The following is a 15,453-nucleotide window of genomic DNA, read 5'->3' on the forward strand; positions in this document are numbered from 1 at the left end:
TAGTAAATTCCTAGGGGACATTGATGCTGCTGTCAGGCGGTGAACACAAAGGTGAGAGGCGACCGCTGCCCATAACCACTGCCCCCAGCAGGATCCGGAGATAGGGGCATTTCTGAAGACTCCCCTGGAGATAGAGGTCTCTCCTGTGGAGCATCTTAGATCACAGGGAGGAGCCATGTTGCGGCTGCCTCCTCAGGTGCCCCAGAGGGAAAACAGCACTGCCTCTACCTCCTGGGAGGCAACCTGGCCAGGAGGGAGACCAGCTGGGGACAGGCAGGCCAAACGTGACTCCCGACCCTGTCATCTGGAGCCAGTGTCCATGGGCAAGTGTCCCATTTGGTAATTCAGGGCTGATAGGGCTGATGGTGTCCCATGGTTTTCACCAGGATGACATAACCTGAAATATATGCTCAATGAATGCTGCTTTTTCGGTCCAGTCTCTGACCTGCCTTTTGCTCTTGATGACTGAGAACGGTGCTGCTGAGTTTTTGACCATAAGTACAAGGCTTCACGGGCTTCCCAGGTGGCTCAGTGGGCAAAGAATCTGCCTACAATGCAGCAGATGTGGGTTTGATCCCTGGGTCAGGAAAATCCCCAGGAGGAGGGCATGGCAACACACTCCAGCATTCTTGCTTGGAGAAACCCACGGACAGAAGAGTCTGGTGGGCTACAGTCCATGGGGTCACAGAGTCGGACACGACCGAGCACACATGCCGTGAGGCTTCCCATTCACCTCCACTCAGTTCAGATTTGCTGGTTTGAAGCCATCATTCCAGCCTAAGGTGCTAAGATGCCATCACCTGGAGGCCTGCCTGCTACTCCTACATCAGCGTGGCTGATACCATACTGCAGGTCTTGGGGACCAGTGGGGACAGCGGGAGGGCAGGGCTGCCTCCTGAGGTCAGAGAAGAAAGAGTTCCTCACTCTCAAGAAAGAGTTGCCCACTGAGCCACCTGGGAAGCCCGTGAAGCCTTGTACTTATGGTCAAAAACTCAGTAGTCAAACCCTTTGCTGCTCTGACCCGGAAAGCTGCCTCCAGGTTTCCGGTGAGTTTCTGCACTCCAACTGGAAACACCAACTTAAGAAAAAAATTGAGGTAGCAGAGGAGAAGGGGCCTATGTCCTCACTCCACTGTATGTTGCCATGTGGATCCTTCCTGTGCAAACAGCAAAGCCTGCTGCTGTTGCTGCTGCTAAGTCGCTTCAGTCGTGTCCAACTCTGTGCGACCCCATAGATGGCAGCCCACCAGGCTCCCCTGTCCCTGGGATTCTCCAGGTAAGAACACTGGAGTGGGTTGCCATTGCCTTCTCCGAAACAGCAAAGCCTAGGAGACATCAAACCTGAGCAGCCTAAGTGACTAGCTTCCAGAGAGAGTGCTTTGGGGGGTTCTTCCCTCAGTGTACCCTCTTCCCCATGAATAAACCACCAAAAAGAGAGAGAACTTAGGAACAAAGTTCTTATAGCATTTAATGTCTTCAGGGATAGGATGGGCTGAGGCCTGACGTGAATAACAGGGATTTCACCAGCAGAAAGGCACGATAGTGGATGGGAGTATGTCCCAGGGAGCTGGACTGGGCTGACTGGATGGCAAGGTCACCAGCAACTTCCTCCCTCCCTTCTCCATCTTGGAACATGCTAGAACCACGGCTGGTCTTCAAACCCGGATTTGCTGTAGCTCCTTCTTCTTCACCTCTGCCCAGATGTCTGACAGGTCCTGGATAAACTGCTGGATCTAGCGAGGCCAAAGGACTGCAGTCAATCCCAAGCTGGTGACAGGCCACCCATCCAAAAACATCTGGGCATAGCCTGCTTATAAGGAGTCACCATTTCCTGTGACTGAGGTCACTTTCCCTCATTTGATAATTATTCTAGTTGATGTGGAGAATCAGGCTTAGCAGACTAGAAGCAATGAAGAGGGATGGAGGTGGGAACCCCTAGAGGCAGACGCAGTGAGAGGATGAAGTTCAGGCTCACCGTCTCACAGGGAGACAGAGGGGAGGCTCCACAGAGGACTCTGGGGATAGAAGCGTCAGCAGAAAGGAGTCAGCCAGGGTCGGGGCAGATGCCTCTCCACTAGTTAATAGCCTTCAAGCAGGTTAATTTACTTGAAACCCAGAACAGAGGCACATTATGTTAATCCTGAGTCATCAAGGGAAATTTCAATTTTATTCACTAACTTTAGTTGTAAAAAACATGCAATCGTGGAGATAGGAGGGAGGCTCAAGAAGGAGGGACATGTGTATACCTATGGCTGATTTATGGTGATATATGGCAGAAACCAACACAACATTGTAAAGCCATTATCCTCTAATTAAAAATAAATAAAATTTTAAAAACAATATTAAAAAAGGAACATGCAATCAGTATGATACAGTGGAAAGAGCACAGCCTCATAAGTTAGAAGACCTGTGGTTCTGCATCAATAGATGAATAGATAAAGAAAATATATGTGTGTGTGTATATATATATATATGGATGCACACACACTGAAATATTACTCAGCCATAAAAAATGAAATAATTCCATTTGTAGCAATACAGATGGACCTAGAAATCATCGTACTAAGTGAAGTAAGTCAAAGACATATATGATTATCACTTATATGTGGAATCTAAAAATAGTACAAATGAACTTATTTACAAACAGAAACAGACTCACAGACATAAAAAACCAACTTATGGTTGGTTACCAAAGGGGAAGGGGGCAGGGATAGGGAGTGTGGATTAACTGATGCACACTACCATATATTAAACAGAGAAACAATAAGGACTTACCATTGATACATAGCCCAGGGAGCTATATTCAATATCTTAAACTATTATAATTGAAAAGAATTTGAAAAAAAGAATATGGATATATGTATTTATCCATTCATATATACACACACACACACACACAACAGTCACTTTGCTGTATACCTGAAACTATTATAACTCAACACTGTAAATGAATTACACTTCAATTTAAAAAACAAAAAAGACGACGTGGGGTCCTGACACAACTCTGAGAAAATCACTTCATCATTCTGGGACTCAATTTCTTTATCTTTAAAAAGGAAAGAGGGAGAAAAGGTTGGCCTGGATGGCCTCTTAGATCTCAGTCCGACAGTTTCTCCTTTTCAAGAGTGTTCCAAAAGACTGTCCAAAACTCTCAACAACCTGCTAGTTGCTAACACTATTACGATTACCAACATAATTCCTATTTTGCAAAAGAGGAAACAAAGAATCAGAGTAACTTTCCCGAGGTTACAGAGATGCCAAGTGCAGTATTTCCCAAACTATGTTCTTATAGTAAGTCATCACACCCCAAAATGGATCCTGTGGGCAAGCAAATTGTAGAAACCTGATCAGCTTGGAGTCTCAGGACAGAGCCACAGCAAAGGCACTGTGAAGTTCTGCATTTTAAACCCAGAAAACGTCATTTGTTTTCTAATATTTTTAGTCCACATGCTGTGCTGTGCTAAGTTGCCTCAGTTGTATCCGACTCTTTGCAAACCCATGGACTGTAACCCATTAGGTTCTTCTGTCAATGGGATTCTCCAGGCAAGAATACCTGAGTGGGCTGCCATGCCCTCCCTCCTCCAGGGGAATCTTACTGACCCAGGGATCGAACCCTTGGCAGGTGGGTTCTTTACCACTAGCGCCACCTGGAAAGCCCCTTTTTAGTCCATAGAGTCCATTTATTTTTCTGGAGGAAACTTAATCACCTTGGGATTCTAGGATTTGCCAAGCACAGTTTGGATTTTATTCAGAGATAATAATGCTGGACCTTGCACAGACAGTGAGTGGAATGCAAATTGTCTTGGCCTTTTGCAGAATCACTTTCCCTGAGTGGTACCCTGCTCCCAGTTCTAGATGAGTTGACTCCCTTCTGAAGCCCACAACATGCATCCATTGTAGGGATGCTACTGAGAACATAATTCACTAAGTGTCTCTGAAGCCTCTGTGAAAATTTTCAGCTAGAGGTTAGGTACTGGGAAAGGCTCTCTCTCTAAGCAAACCTTATGTTTTCTTATTTTGGTTCAAGAACAGTGTGTTGCTTTTCCTCTGGTTATAAGGCAGCTCAGAGCCAACTTCTGTTCCTGTCGAACTACTGTCCTTTAGAATCCAAGAACCAAGAGTCCATACATCTCTCTCTTACCTTGACCTTAGATTTTAACTTATATTTACTATAAATGTAACATGTATTATTTATAATACTTTTTATATATTTATCTTATATAAAGTTTCAACTTATTACAATATTTTCCTAGGTCTTTATTTTCCATTTTTCAGGCTACTTAATTATGTATATGTGTCAGTAGGCTCATATCCTACAGGAATCAAGTGGGATATTTAAAAATAACATTTGGGCATATGAGGAATTCCTGTGCAGGCAAGTCAAGGTTGAGAACAGGAATTCCCTGGTGGTCCGGAGGTTAGGACTTGGTGCTTTCACTGCCTGGGGCCCAGGTTTGATCCCAGGTTCGATCCCTGGTTGCAAAATTAAGATCCCAAAGGCCATGCAGCATGCCCGGGGTTGGGGTGGGGGGTTGGGGGGACGACAACAAATGGTCGAGGGAGTCTGAACACTCAGAATTTGGAGTGGATGGACTGTAAGCTACTATCTGAACAGGGGGTGCTCGGGCAGGGGCCATGGCCTGGAGATCACCACCTCCTGCCCCATTTCTCTTTACAACAGCTAAAGCGGAGGTGCCTGAGGACGCCTCGAGTCCTGAGACCCTACAGCAGGGAAGAGGGGCCTGCAAGGCCAAAACTCTTTCTACAATAATGCTAAGGTGTTACCTGTCTTTTGTTACTTCTGCTACTTGTCTTTTGTCTGGTGAGTCTACATGGACTTTTACCCAAGTGGGATGTTCCCATCACAGAGGCTATCATGACAGACTGGATACAGAAGCAGGTGTGAGAATCCACCTGTCCTTCAGGAAGCAGCATTTTAGCAAAGTGTTGAAATGCCACCCATCCCACAAAATACTTTTTGAAAATGTATTTTTCATTAAAAATGCTATTTATGGGACTTTCCTGGTGGTCCAGTGGTTAAGAATCCACGTTCCAGCGCAGGGAACGTGAATTTGATCCCTGATCAGGGAACGAAGATCCCTCGTGCAAAGTGGGGCAACTAAAGCTACGTGCGTCAACTACAGAGCCCAGGCACTCTGCAGCCCTCACGCCAGGATGAAAGATTCCACGTGCCGCAACTAAGACCCAAGGCAGCCATGAATAAATACATCTATTTCTTAAATATGCTATTTGTGTTAACATGTTTCTTACTGTCATTTTAAATGAATTAAATAGTTTTAGTTTTTCTGCTTGAGTTTCTCATAAAGTAAATATCAACTGATATAACCCATATAAACAAAAGCTCTTTGGGGGTCTTCAACAAATTTTATGAGTGTAAAGGTATCCTGCTACCAAAAAAAGCTTGAGGATCGCTGTTTCACAACAAACTTTCTTACAAACTCCCTTTACAGTCTTTGGACTGTTAATATGAATAATTCAGTACTAACATGCCTTACGATGCAGGCTGATTCTTTGGTTTAAGGAAATTCTGCTGGTCAGTGGGTGAAATTCTTTACATTTCATGAATTTCAGGTTGCTGGGGTTTTTGTTGTTGTTGTTGTTGTTTTCTGGCTGTGCTGTGAGGCTTGCAGGATCTTAGTTCCCTGTTCAGGGACAGAACATGGGTCCCCTGCAGTGGACGTGCAGAGTCCTAACAACTGGACCCCCAGGGAATTCCCATCTTTTCTCTTTAAAAACAAACAGACAAAGCACTTCTCAGTCAATTGCTTTCATTGGCTTGTGTTTCATATTCATTCACTGAATACTTATTGAGTGGTGCCTACTATCTGCCTGGCATAGTTCTAGAGGCTGGGGATACAACAGAGAACAAAGCAAACAGAAATTCCAGCCTTTAGGAGCCTACTTTCCACTGTTTCACGGCTAAAAGGATATGCCAAAAGGATAAATAATTCGTCATGGTTCTCCTCATGTCACAAGAAGCATGGTGCAGAGTTTCCCAAGTTAAGGGATGCGGCTTTCCTTTGGTCAGAAGTGAGATTATTCCAGGGGGCACACAGACATGGCATCAGACAGCTTTGTATCATACACAGTGAGAACGTTAATTCCTTTTCAGTTTCCTTTCAATTACTTCAAAGAGAAAAATCTCAGAATGGTACTAATAAGACTGATACTGTCACCCCCTTGCTAATTCCCGCCCCTGCAGATGTTCTCTTTTCCCTAAGGATGGGCCCCAGTCACAGGCCTTCAGCATCTCACTAGAACTTTGTAAGACTCTTGTGCAGCAGCTAAGGAATTCAGTAATGGGTTTCTCTACTGACCTGTTGATGGGGCCAACAGAATCTTAGCGCTAATGCAGTGGTTCTCAAAGTGTGGAACCCAGACCAGAACTATCATCTGGAAACTTGCGGAAAATGAAAATTCATGGTTTCTCATCTCAGATCTATCGAGTCCAACACTCTGGGGCTGGGTCCAGCAACAAGCTTGAGTCCCCAGGCGATTCTGAAAACTTGAGGACCACTGCTCTTTAGCCTTCACGCCTCCCCTCAACCCATGGGGAACCATCATGGCTACTTCCAGCCTGCCTGCCAGGCACTTGGGCTCCTCTTACCATGTCCAGCTGTTTGTGCGTGTCCTCCAGGGACACGAAGGTCGCCTCCTTCAGCTGTTTGCTCACGATCTGGAAGAGGTTCAGCGTTGCCATCTTAATGGTGCCAAGCAAGAGTGTCTTCTTGGCAGCGGTGTTCTGAATGTGCGCCCAGCGAGATTCCTGGGGAGGGGAATGAGGGCGGGGTGTGAGCGCTAAGGGTGTGTGTGTGTGTGTTGTTGTGTGCATCCCTTACCCGTGTTTGTGTGTGTGTGCTGGTGTGTGTGTCCCTTACCTGTATGTGCTGAGGTGTGTGTGTGTGTGTGTGTGTGTATCCCTTACGTGCCTGCCTGTGTGTGCGTGTCTGTGTCTATGTGTGTCTGTCTGTGTCCCCGCCCCCCCGCCTGCCCGGCACTCACCCAGATAATGACGTCGCTGCGGGCACGGTCGAAGCGCATCTGCAGACGCGCCAGCTCGTTGTTGTGCTGCAGGATCTCGTCGTCCTTTTCCTCTTTGTAGCGTGCCAGCCGCGCCTTGGCACGCTCAATCTTCTCCTGGCCCTCCTGTGCCGACTGCATGAGGTCGTGGTGCATGCTCACCAGTGTCTTGTAGCGCGCGATCACCTCGTGGATCTCCTCAAACTGCACAAGGGCAGGGGGGCCGGGCGGGGTAGTGGTGGGGTTTGGGGGCTCAGGTCAGTGCACCTCCGCCCGGGGGGGCCTCGACCCCACTCTACGCCCCCAGCTCCCACCCTCTGCGCCTCTGCCTGGTAGGGAGGCCCTGGGCTAAGTTCAAGGGCCAAAGGCTGTAAAGCCCTCGGAGTCTCCCCTGCGCCACACCACCCCCGCGAGTTGGTACGGGCCGTGGGTCACATGGTGTGGGTCGTGGACCCCGGTGTCGTGGAGTCGGGAGCATGTGCACCTGGCTCGGCAGGCTCTCTGGCTTGGCTGCACTTTATTGGAATCACCTGGGAGCTTCAACGAGGCCACGTGCCAGGCTCCACCCTCAGAGACCCGGATGAATAAACCTGTCTGAAGGGTCCCCATATGATTCTAGGGTTGAGCATTGCTGGGTGGGGGCGGGGTAGACTTTGCGCTGTCTCGGATGGCAATCATGAGCCTATTCAGCAGGAATGCACCACGAACCACTTAGTAGCCAGGAAGTGTGCTAAACGCTAGGGACAGAGCAGGAGATAAGACAGCCAGACACTGCTTTTAGGAAGCCTTACCACAGGCGGTGGCGCGGTAGGACACACAGACAAGTAAACAGTCAGTTACGACACAGAGTGATAAGCCTTATCGGTGACTGGGGGATGGGGCCGCGGCAGAGTGTTAGGTAGTATCTTCCACCTGGTGCTCTCGTGTTTGTTCAGCAATGGCTGAGGCCTCCTCCGGGGCTGGAGAGGGCGGGTACCAGAGGAGCGGACCCGGCCAGGCTCAGCCACCCTTCCCCCACACACAACGCATCTCTGACCCTAAGCAGAACAAAAGCCCTGCGACCTTCCCTCTCTTCAAGGCGCTGTGAGCACCAGCTTCAGGATGCCAACTCATGCCTGGGGGATTTATCAACACGTGCCTTCCAGCCACCCAGGGGACACTCCCTGAGTGTTCTCTCCATCTCATGACATTTCCAGCAATAGACTGGTGTTCCGGGAACTCGCCTTTCCAGCAAACACTTCCTCTGTGGGCAAGAGCCACTTAACTCAGTATTAGAGGAGATAGGGACTGCCAGAAGAGGCTTCTTCAGGGAAAGGGTGGTTAAAAAATGAGACCAGAGGTATGAAGAGAAGATGGCCGAGCAAAGGCAGGTGAGGAAGTCGTACAGGTAGACAGAACAGCCTGGATAAAGCTGATGAGGTGTGTGTGGCATATTCAGGATGAGCAAGAGAGTTTAGTAGGAATGGCCCAAGTTCAAGATGGGGAGAGAGAGATCACCCTGGAGAAGTTTTAAAAAAAGTGCTCAGTAAACACTGAGGAGTGTGGATTGCATCCACTGGAGGAGTGAGCAGAGAGATAACTTCCGGTCTGCATTTCTAAGAGGTGCAACAATATATAACAGTTAAAAAGAATTGGCTAGGAAGGTGGGAGGGAGGTAAAAGGGAGGGGCCATATGTACACTTATAGCTAATTCATGTTGATGTATGGCAGAAATCAAACCAATATTGTAAAGCATTTATCCTTCAATTAAAAATAAATTAATTTAAAAAGTGGGCTACATCAGAGCAATCAGGACTACCGCTCCTAAACTTAACACCAATTTCAAAAGCACTCAGATACCAATTTGAAGAGGCTCCCATTATCCAATGATGGGACCCTTTGAACATCAGTAAGAATAAGTGCAAAGGATTGAAACATATCAAATATGTTAAAAACCCATGAGTTTGCAATAATACTAATAACGTTACAGGGCACTTGTCGAGGATGCTGGAGAACCAACTCATTATTCTGGAGACTCAAAGAGTCAAGCATTTAACAAGCTTTTGCTTTATGGCTAATATAGTCACCAAATAGTTGATGAAGGGAAGATTCTCTTTCTGAAGTCCTTTTTCTTCTTCCTACATTTTGGCCATGCAACACAGCATGTGGGATCTGAATTCCCTAACCAGGGATTCCCTGTGCCCCCTTCAGTGGAAGCACAGCGTCTTAACCACTGGACTGCCAGGGAAGTCTCTATGAAGTCCTTTTCTTGATGGTGTTCATAGTATTCTAGCTAATAACTGAAGAAGGGAGCTCAGAACATTCTGAACACCTTAGAAGGGTCTTTGGCCCCCTTTCAGTATCTGCCCCCACCACTACCAAGAAAACCAGAATTGTGACTTCTATCCCCAAAGATTCATTTTACCTGTTTTTACACATATCAATCACCGACTCAATGGAGATGAGTTTGAGTAAACTCCGGGAGTTGGTGATGGACAGGGAGGCCTGGCATGCTGTGGTCCATGGGGTTGCAAAGAGTTGGACATGACTGAACAACTGAACTGAACTGAAAAATTTCAATGGGATCATACGGTACGTCTGGCTTCTTTTGATCAGCATAATAATGATGTCTAGAACACCTGATAAACACACCAACCAAACCTGGAGTGGGGACCTTGTTTGGACCCTGATTGGAACAAACCAGCTGTACTAAAAGTATTTGTACAATATCAGGAAATTTTGACGTCAGCTGGATATGGGTTCATGGGATTGCAGAGTTGGACACAACTAAGCGACTGAGCAAGCAGACACACGTGATATGGGTACTGTGGATATGTTACAAAGAGCTCTAGAGTGATATACTGAAGCACTTATGGGTTAAAAACATATCATCTGCTTCACAATAGCAGAGATGGGGATCTGACAGTAAGTTGACAATTGTTGCAATTAGGTGATGAGGAGATCGGTCCTGGATGTTCATTGGAAGGACTGATACTGAAGCTGAAACTCCAATACTTTGGCCACCTCATGCGAAGAGTCGACTCATTGGAAAAGACTCTGATGCTGGGAGGGATTGGGGGCAAGAGGAGAAAGGGACGACAGAGGATGAGATGGCTGGATGGCATCACTGACTCGATGGACATGAGTCTGAGTGAACTCTGGGAGTTGGTGATGGACAGGGAGGCCTAACGTGCTGCGATTCATGAGGTCACAAAGAGTCGGACACGACTGAGTGACTGAATTGGACTGAACTGAATGGGCATTCAGTAGACTATTTTCTTTACTTTTGTATGTTTGAAATTTCCCATGATACAAAAAATTTTTTTAAAATCATTGATTGGAAAAAAGAAGCCATAAAAGGACATGTACATACTATTCATAGCTTATGGATAATGTATTCTGTTGCCCAAAATAATAACAACAAGCTTGATGGGAATTCCCTGGCGGTCCAGTGGTTAGGACTTGGTGGTTTCACTTCGGGGGCCTGGGTTTGATCCCTGGCTGGGGAGCTAAGATCCTGCAACCTGTATGGTTTGGCCAAAAAAAAAAAAAAAAAAGAAGGGGGAAAAATAGAAAATAATTCCAATTTGATAGAGCTGTGGTGGATACTTGGGTGTTGTTATATATTTTGTATAATTTTCAGTATGATTTAAATATTTTGAAAGAAATAAAGGAAGAAAGAAAGAGAAAAAGATTTTGAGTACGCTGGCTGCAGAATGCTGGACAGGAATAACACAGAGCTGAACTCCTAAGAAGTACGTCTGGTGGTCTGAATGAGGAAGGGGCAGGGGCTGGATTCCAGAAATACTTAGGAGAATAGACCAGATCTGCTGATTGATGGCTTCGGGGATTGAGGGAGGAGGAGTCAAGGGTGAGGTCTGGGTTCTGGTGAGGCTGTGGGTGGGTGGTCATGCCATTCACCAGCAACGGACCCACCAGCAGCAGGGTTGGCCTGGGGATGGCAAGAAGCAGTTATGGACTCGGTGAATTAGATGTAGGGGCCTGAGCTTAGGAGGGCGATATGGGCCAGCAAGATCCAGACCAGTCTCCTTGGTCCTAAGACACATTTTACCAGCTCTAAATCTGAGTCACGTCTTGTAATCAATCTACTGCTTTAATGTAGTAGTCTTCCCTCACTCCCCCTAACCCCCAGAAAAACCAACTGTTAAATGAACAGTTTCTCATATAGTAGGTACCTTAGAATGCAGGAAATAACAGATTTGGGGCTCACGCATAAATAAACTAGGTTAGTGGTTCTATATGGAAATTGCCAGGACTTTTAAAAAAGCTGTGTGTGCTTTGTCTCCCTGAACCCCTCTCAGGACATGGACTCAGACTCACAGCCCAGAAGGCACACCTCGTACCTCGTTCCATCCTGGTGAGGGGCCCTGCTGCTGTCACATGTGGGCGTGGAGGACACAAGTGGGTGGCTGTCGACATGGGTGACATCTATCAGAGGCCCAGGGAATTGCTCAGGGAGAAAAGTGGAGGGTCTGGGACAAAGATCCAAGGAACTTAAGGAAGAGGAGCCCCAGAGGAGCCTGAGGAGGAAGGGCCAGAAGGGAGGAGGAAGAGGGAGGAGCCCCATAGGAAAGGGCGCAGGAATATTTCAGAAAGGAGCATCAACAGTGTCAAATGCCGCAGGAAGCATGGGTGGGCAGAGAGCTGGGCAGTTCCCTTAGCTCTGGCAACAAGGCACCTTGATAAAAAGCAGTGGTCAGTGGCCTACAGAGGGGTGGTTAGACACAAAGGCTCTGCCACCTACAAGCTGTGCAACCCTGAGCAGGTTACGTAACCTCTCTGAGCTTCCAATTCCTCCTCTAACAGGGTGAGATGATGGCTTTCCTCTGGGGCCTAGCGAGCAGACTGAGCAAGGTTCCACTTGCAGCACGCAGCCCAGGGCCCAGCATATGCTAAGCGCCCAGCTCTGCACGAGGCTGGTGTGTCCCAGTCTCTTTCCCTCCCTCTGCCCCTGTACTCTCAACGTAGACCAAAAACACCAGAGAGGAGGGGAAGCAGGGAGAGTGTGGACCACATCAGACAGAGGCAGGCAGAGCTGGTTGCTGGTGCTTCAAAACAAATCCTCGAACCTGTGACCCATATAGAGGCAGGCCCACAGACGTCATGCACACAAAGATGTACAACCAGGCCCCCACCCTTGAGAAATGAGTCCAGTCTCACCAGGGCCCTCTGCCAGCTGCCTTCCTCGTCTGGAGACCTCTCCCCAGAGCAGAGGGTCCGCAGCCCAGGCCCCTGGGGACGAGGCGGTAGGGCTGCAGAAGCCCGCCCCCCAGCCCTCCACACACCTCGGAGTTCTCCACCACCTTCTCCAGGTATTTGTTGAAGATGGAGTACTCCTGCAGCTTGGCACTCAGCCGCTGGTGCTCCAGTCGCAGGACTGCCATCTCCTGCTTGGCCTTGGCCAGCTCGCGCATGCGCTGCCTCTTGAGCTCTCGCTCCTTGTTGGCCTTCTTTAGGGCTCGGATCCGTTTCTGGTCATTCTCCTGGGGCCGGGGAGGTGGTGCCAGTCAGGCATGGGCCCTGCCCTCCCTGGGGCCCAGGATGGTGAGGCCCCCACGAAGCTTCTGTCCACCTTGAAAATGGACGGGGGTGGCCGGGCTGCCTGAGTGGGGGCGAGGTATAAGGAGAAGCATGTCTTAGGGTTATGTGAGGCTGGTTGAGGGGATTTCTGTGATTGTCTCAGAGTGGACTCCAGTGCTGGTTCTTCAACTCCAGTGTCTGGAGGGGTGGGGTGAGCTGGGGGTATGGTTTACCTCTGTAACCCCAGGCGTCTGGCCCTGAGTGTGGCACGTTCATTCATTCATCATTCCCCATTCACTCATTCACTGGATAAACGGTCCATACCAACAACAGGCAAGGAAGCGGGAAATAGCACCCTAGAGGAGCGGAGACTGACAAGCAGAAAATGACAAACAGGGCAAGAGGAGGGGGCCACAAAGGGGGAAGCTCCAGGCATTGGTGAGCACCCAGGAGACCTCCCAACCCAGGATGAGGAGTCAACAGAATACAGCAGAGGTGGGGGATGGGGGGGGCGGGGGAGGAGGGACAACTGCAGAGTGCGGTACCCAGGCTGCAGCAGGCCATGCCCCTTGGTACCTGGATGAACTGCTCAAACTTCTGTATGTGGGCTTTCAGCTGGGCCTCCTTGATGCCCAGTTCCTCCCAGCGCAGGTTCAGGGTTTCCATTCTGCGCTGAAACGTCTAGGGGTGGGGGGCAGCAGGGAGGGCGGGAGGGCCCCTGAGTGGGAACCCAGGAAGGCTCCAGCATCCCCTGTCCCAGAGCCCTGTCCCAGGTGCCCAGTTCCCACCCCCTGTCTGGTTCAGAGCAGAACATCTCAGGACTCTGGTACCCTAAGACTCAGATCTCTCCTGTGCTCTGATCTGATCCCAGGACTCTGGTACCCTGAGAATCAGATCTCTCCTGCGCTCTGATCTGATCCCAGGACTCTGGTACCCTGAGAATCAGATCTCTCCTGCGCTCTGCAGAGGAAGCACTGGACCATCACCAGGTTGCCTGACTCTAGCTACCACCACCCACAAAATGGAGGGCTGTCCTCAGGTTCTCCCTGGGAAGGGGTGGGCCCTTCCCATCCCTCACCCTGAGCTGCCCACCTCCTTCTTCTGCTCCATGGCATGGTGCATGATCTTGGCCTCCTTCTTCTTCTCCAGTAGCCGGACGGATGGAGAGTCCGACTGGTCCTCAATACTGGGGAACTTCCTACCCAAGACACAGGCAAGAAGGACGGTGGACGCTGAGCCCCAGGGGCAGGCCAGGGCTGGGAGGAACCCGTGGAGACAGGCACCCGTGGGGAGGGAAAGCACTCATCTGAGCAAAAGGGCTGGTGTGCTGAGAGGGAGAGAGGGCTGTGCTGGGGCCTGGGTGGTTTGGGGTGCTGGGGGATGGGCGGGCCCTCTGACACTCACTGCAGCAGCTGCAGCAGCCGCTCCCCATACTGCAGCCGGAAGTACTCGGCCAGGTCCTCCTCCTCCATGATGCCCAGACTCATGGCGGTGGTGAGCTAATGGCCCAAGGGCCGAGTCTTCGCAGTGAAACGGGGGTAGTGCAGCTCAGGGGTGGTGACTGGGCTTTTTTCTCCCCTCCTCCTGCTCTTGAGGATTCCACAGAGGGCAAGTGTCTGAGAGACTCAGGGAAGATGGCCGGAGGCTGCCGATGTGCAGTTCAGGATGTGCTGGGAAGGGGCTGGGAGACCTGGTTACCTAGCAACAGGTCTCCGGGTTCTGTGAACCACAGGCAGAACTCAGGCTTTGCCCTCTGACCCCTGTCCCCACTGACCCCACTTGCTGGGGTCTGACTCTCTGCCCCTGCATTTACTCCCCCAGGAGCTCTGGGAAGAAGTTAGGCCTGATTTGATGCTGGTGTTCAGGGCCGGGACGCAAGGGCTAGGCATCCATGGCTGATGAGGGTAGGGGTTTGGTAGAGGTGACCTTATGCAGGGCAGCCTTGCCCCGGGGCCTCCCGGCTGGGCTCCCTTATGTGTGTGTGTGTGTGTGTGTGAGAGAGAGAGAGAGAGAGAGAGAGAGAGAGAGAGAGAGAGAGAGAGGCAGGGCTGGGGCTGAGACAGATGGTTAAGAAAAGAACTGAAGGGAGGTACTGAGTTTAGTCAGGGATGGGGGTGGACAGAGAAGCATAGGGCTTGGGGGAGGCCTGAAAGGTGAGGGAAGAACGAGCAGGGGTGTGTGTGTTGAGGGGTGGGTGGGGGCTGGAGGGTCGGCCAGGGCAGGAGGGAGATGGGCAAGAAGTCTGGGGACTACAGAAGCTGCCCCCTGGAAAGATGGAGGAGGCCCCCTTGAAGGGTAAAATACCAATGTCCTGTCTTGAGGTTGGAAAAATATGAAGAAATGCCAAAATGCGACAAAAATATCACATAAATGTTGACATAAATGTCAGATAGTGAACATGTCTGCTTCATGAAGCCTGCCTTCTTTGATTCCATCACGGGATGGTGCATCAGCTCATTTGCCCCGAGGTCCCCGTCTAAATCTGAGACCCTGTGTGTGAGGCGGACACCCTGGGGTCCCTGCCCAGAGGTAACTGCTGTGACCTCGAGCCCGCCGCTGCCGGCCACAGGCTCCCGGGCTTCGCCCGGTTCCCTCTGCTTCGCCCGGTTCCCTCTGCTTCCCCAACCCTCGCCGGTCGCATGCCCTATACAGTACGTCTGGGACGCGGAGCCCGGGTGGGACCGGGGTTTCGAGCAGGGCGGCGAGCCCACTCCGCGGCATTGACGGTCCTCTGGCGCCCCCTGCTGGCCGCCCGAGCCCGCCCGCAATCCTGGCCTGGGGGGAGGAGGAGGAGACGTGGTCGGGGGCGCCGCCCACTCCGCCCTCTTCTATTCTTACCCCCCAGCCTCCCCTCCTGAGCCAGCTTGACAGCCCCTACCCCACGCAGAACACA

At 50.1% G+C, this 15,453-nt stretch overlaps 1 protein-coding gene across 1 annotated transcript; it reads right to left on the minus strand.

Annotated features, from left to right (window-relative positions):
- Positions 1 to 1,450: 1,450 nt before the first annotated feature.
- On the minus strand, positions 1,451 to 14,256 carry CCDC42 (coiled-coil domain containing 42). The gene is made up of 7 exons (NM_001101166.2): positions 13,965 to 14,256; positions 13,653 to 13,758; positions 13,137 to 13,241; positions 12,326 to 12,523; positions 7,023 to 7,244; positions 6,628 to 6,786; positions 1,451 to 1,732 (listed from the first exon to the last, which is right to left on the minus strand). The coding sequence occupies exons 1-7, from the start codon at positions 14,045 to 14,047 to the stop codon at positions 1,655 to 1,657; spliced, it is 951 nt and encodes a 316-aa protein (NP_001094636.1). The 5' UTR covers positions 14,048 to 14,256; the 3' UTR covers positions 1,451 to 1,654.
- Positions 14,257 to 15,453: the final 1,197 nt, after the last annotated feature.

Source organism: Bos taurus, chromosome 19 (assembly GCF_002263795.3).
Source record: "Bos taurus isolate L1 Dominette 01449 registration number 42190680 breed Hereford chromosome 19, ARS-UCD2.0, whole genome shotgun sequence".
In the NCBI taxonomy this organism is placed as follows: Eukaryota; Metazoa; Chordata; class Mammalia; order Artiodactyla; family Bovidae; genus Bos; species Bos taurus.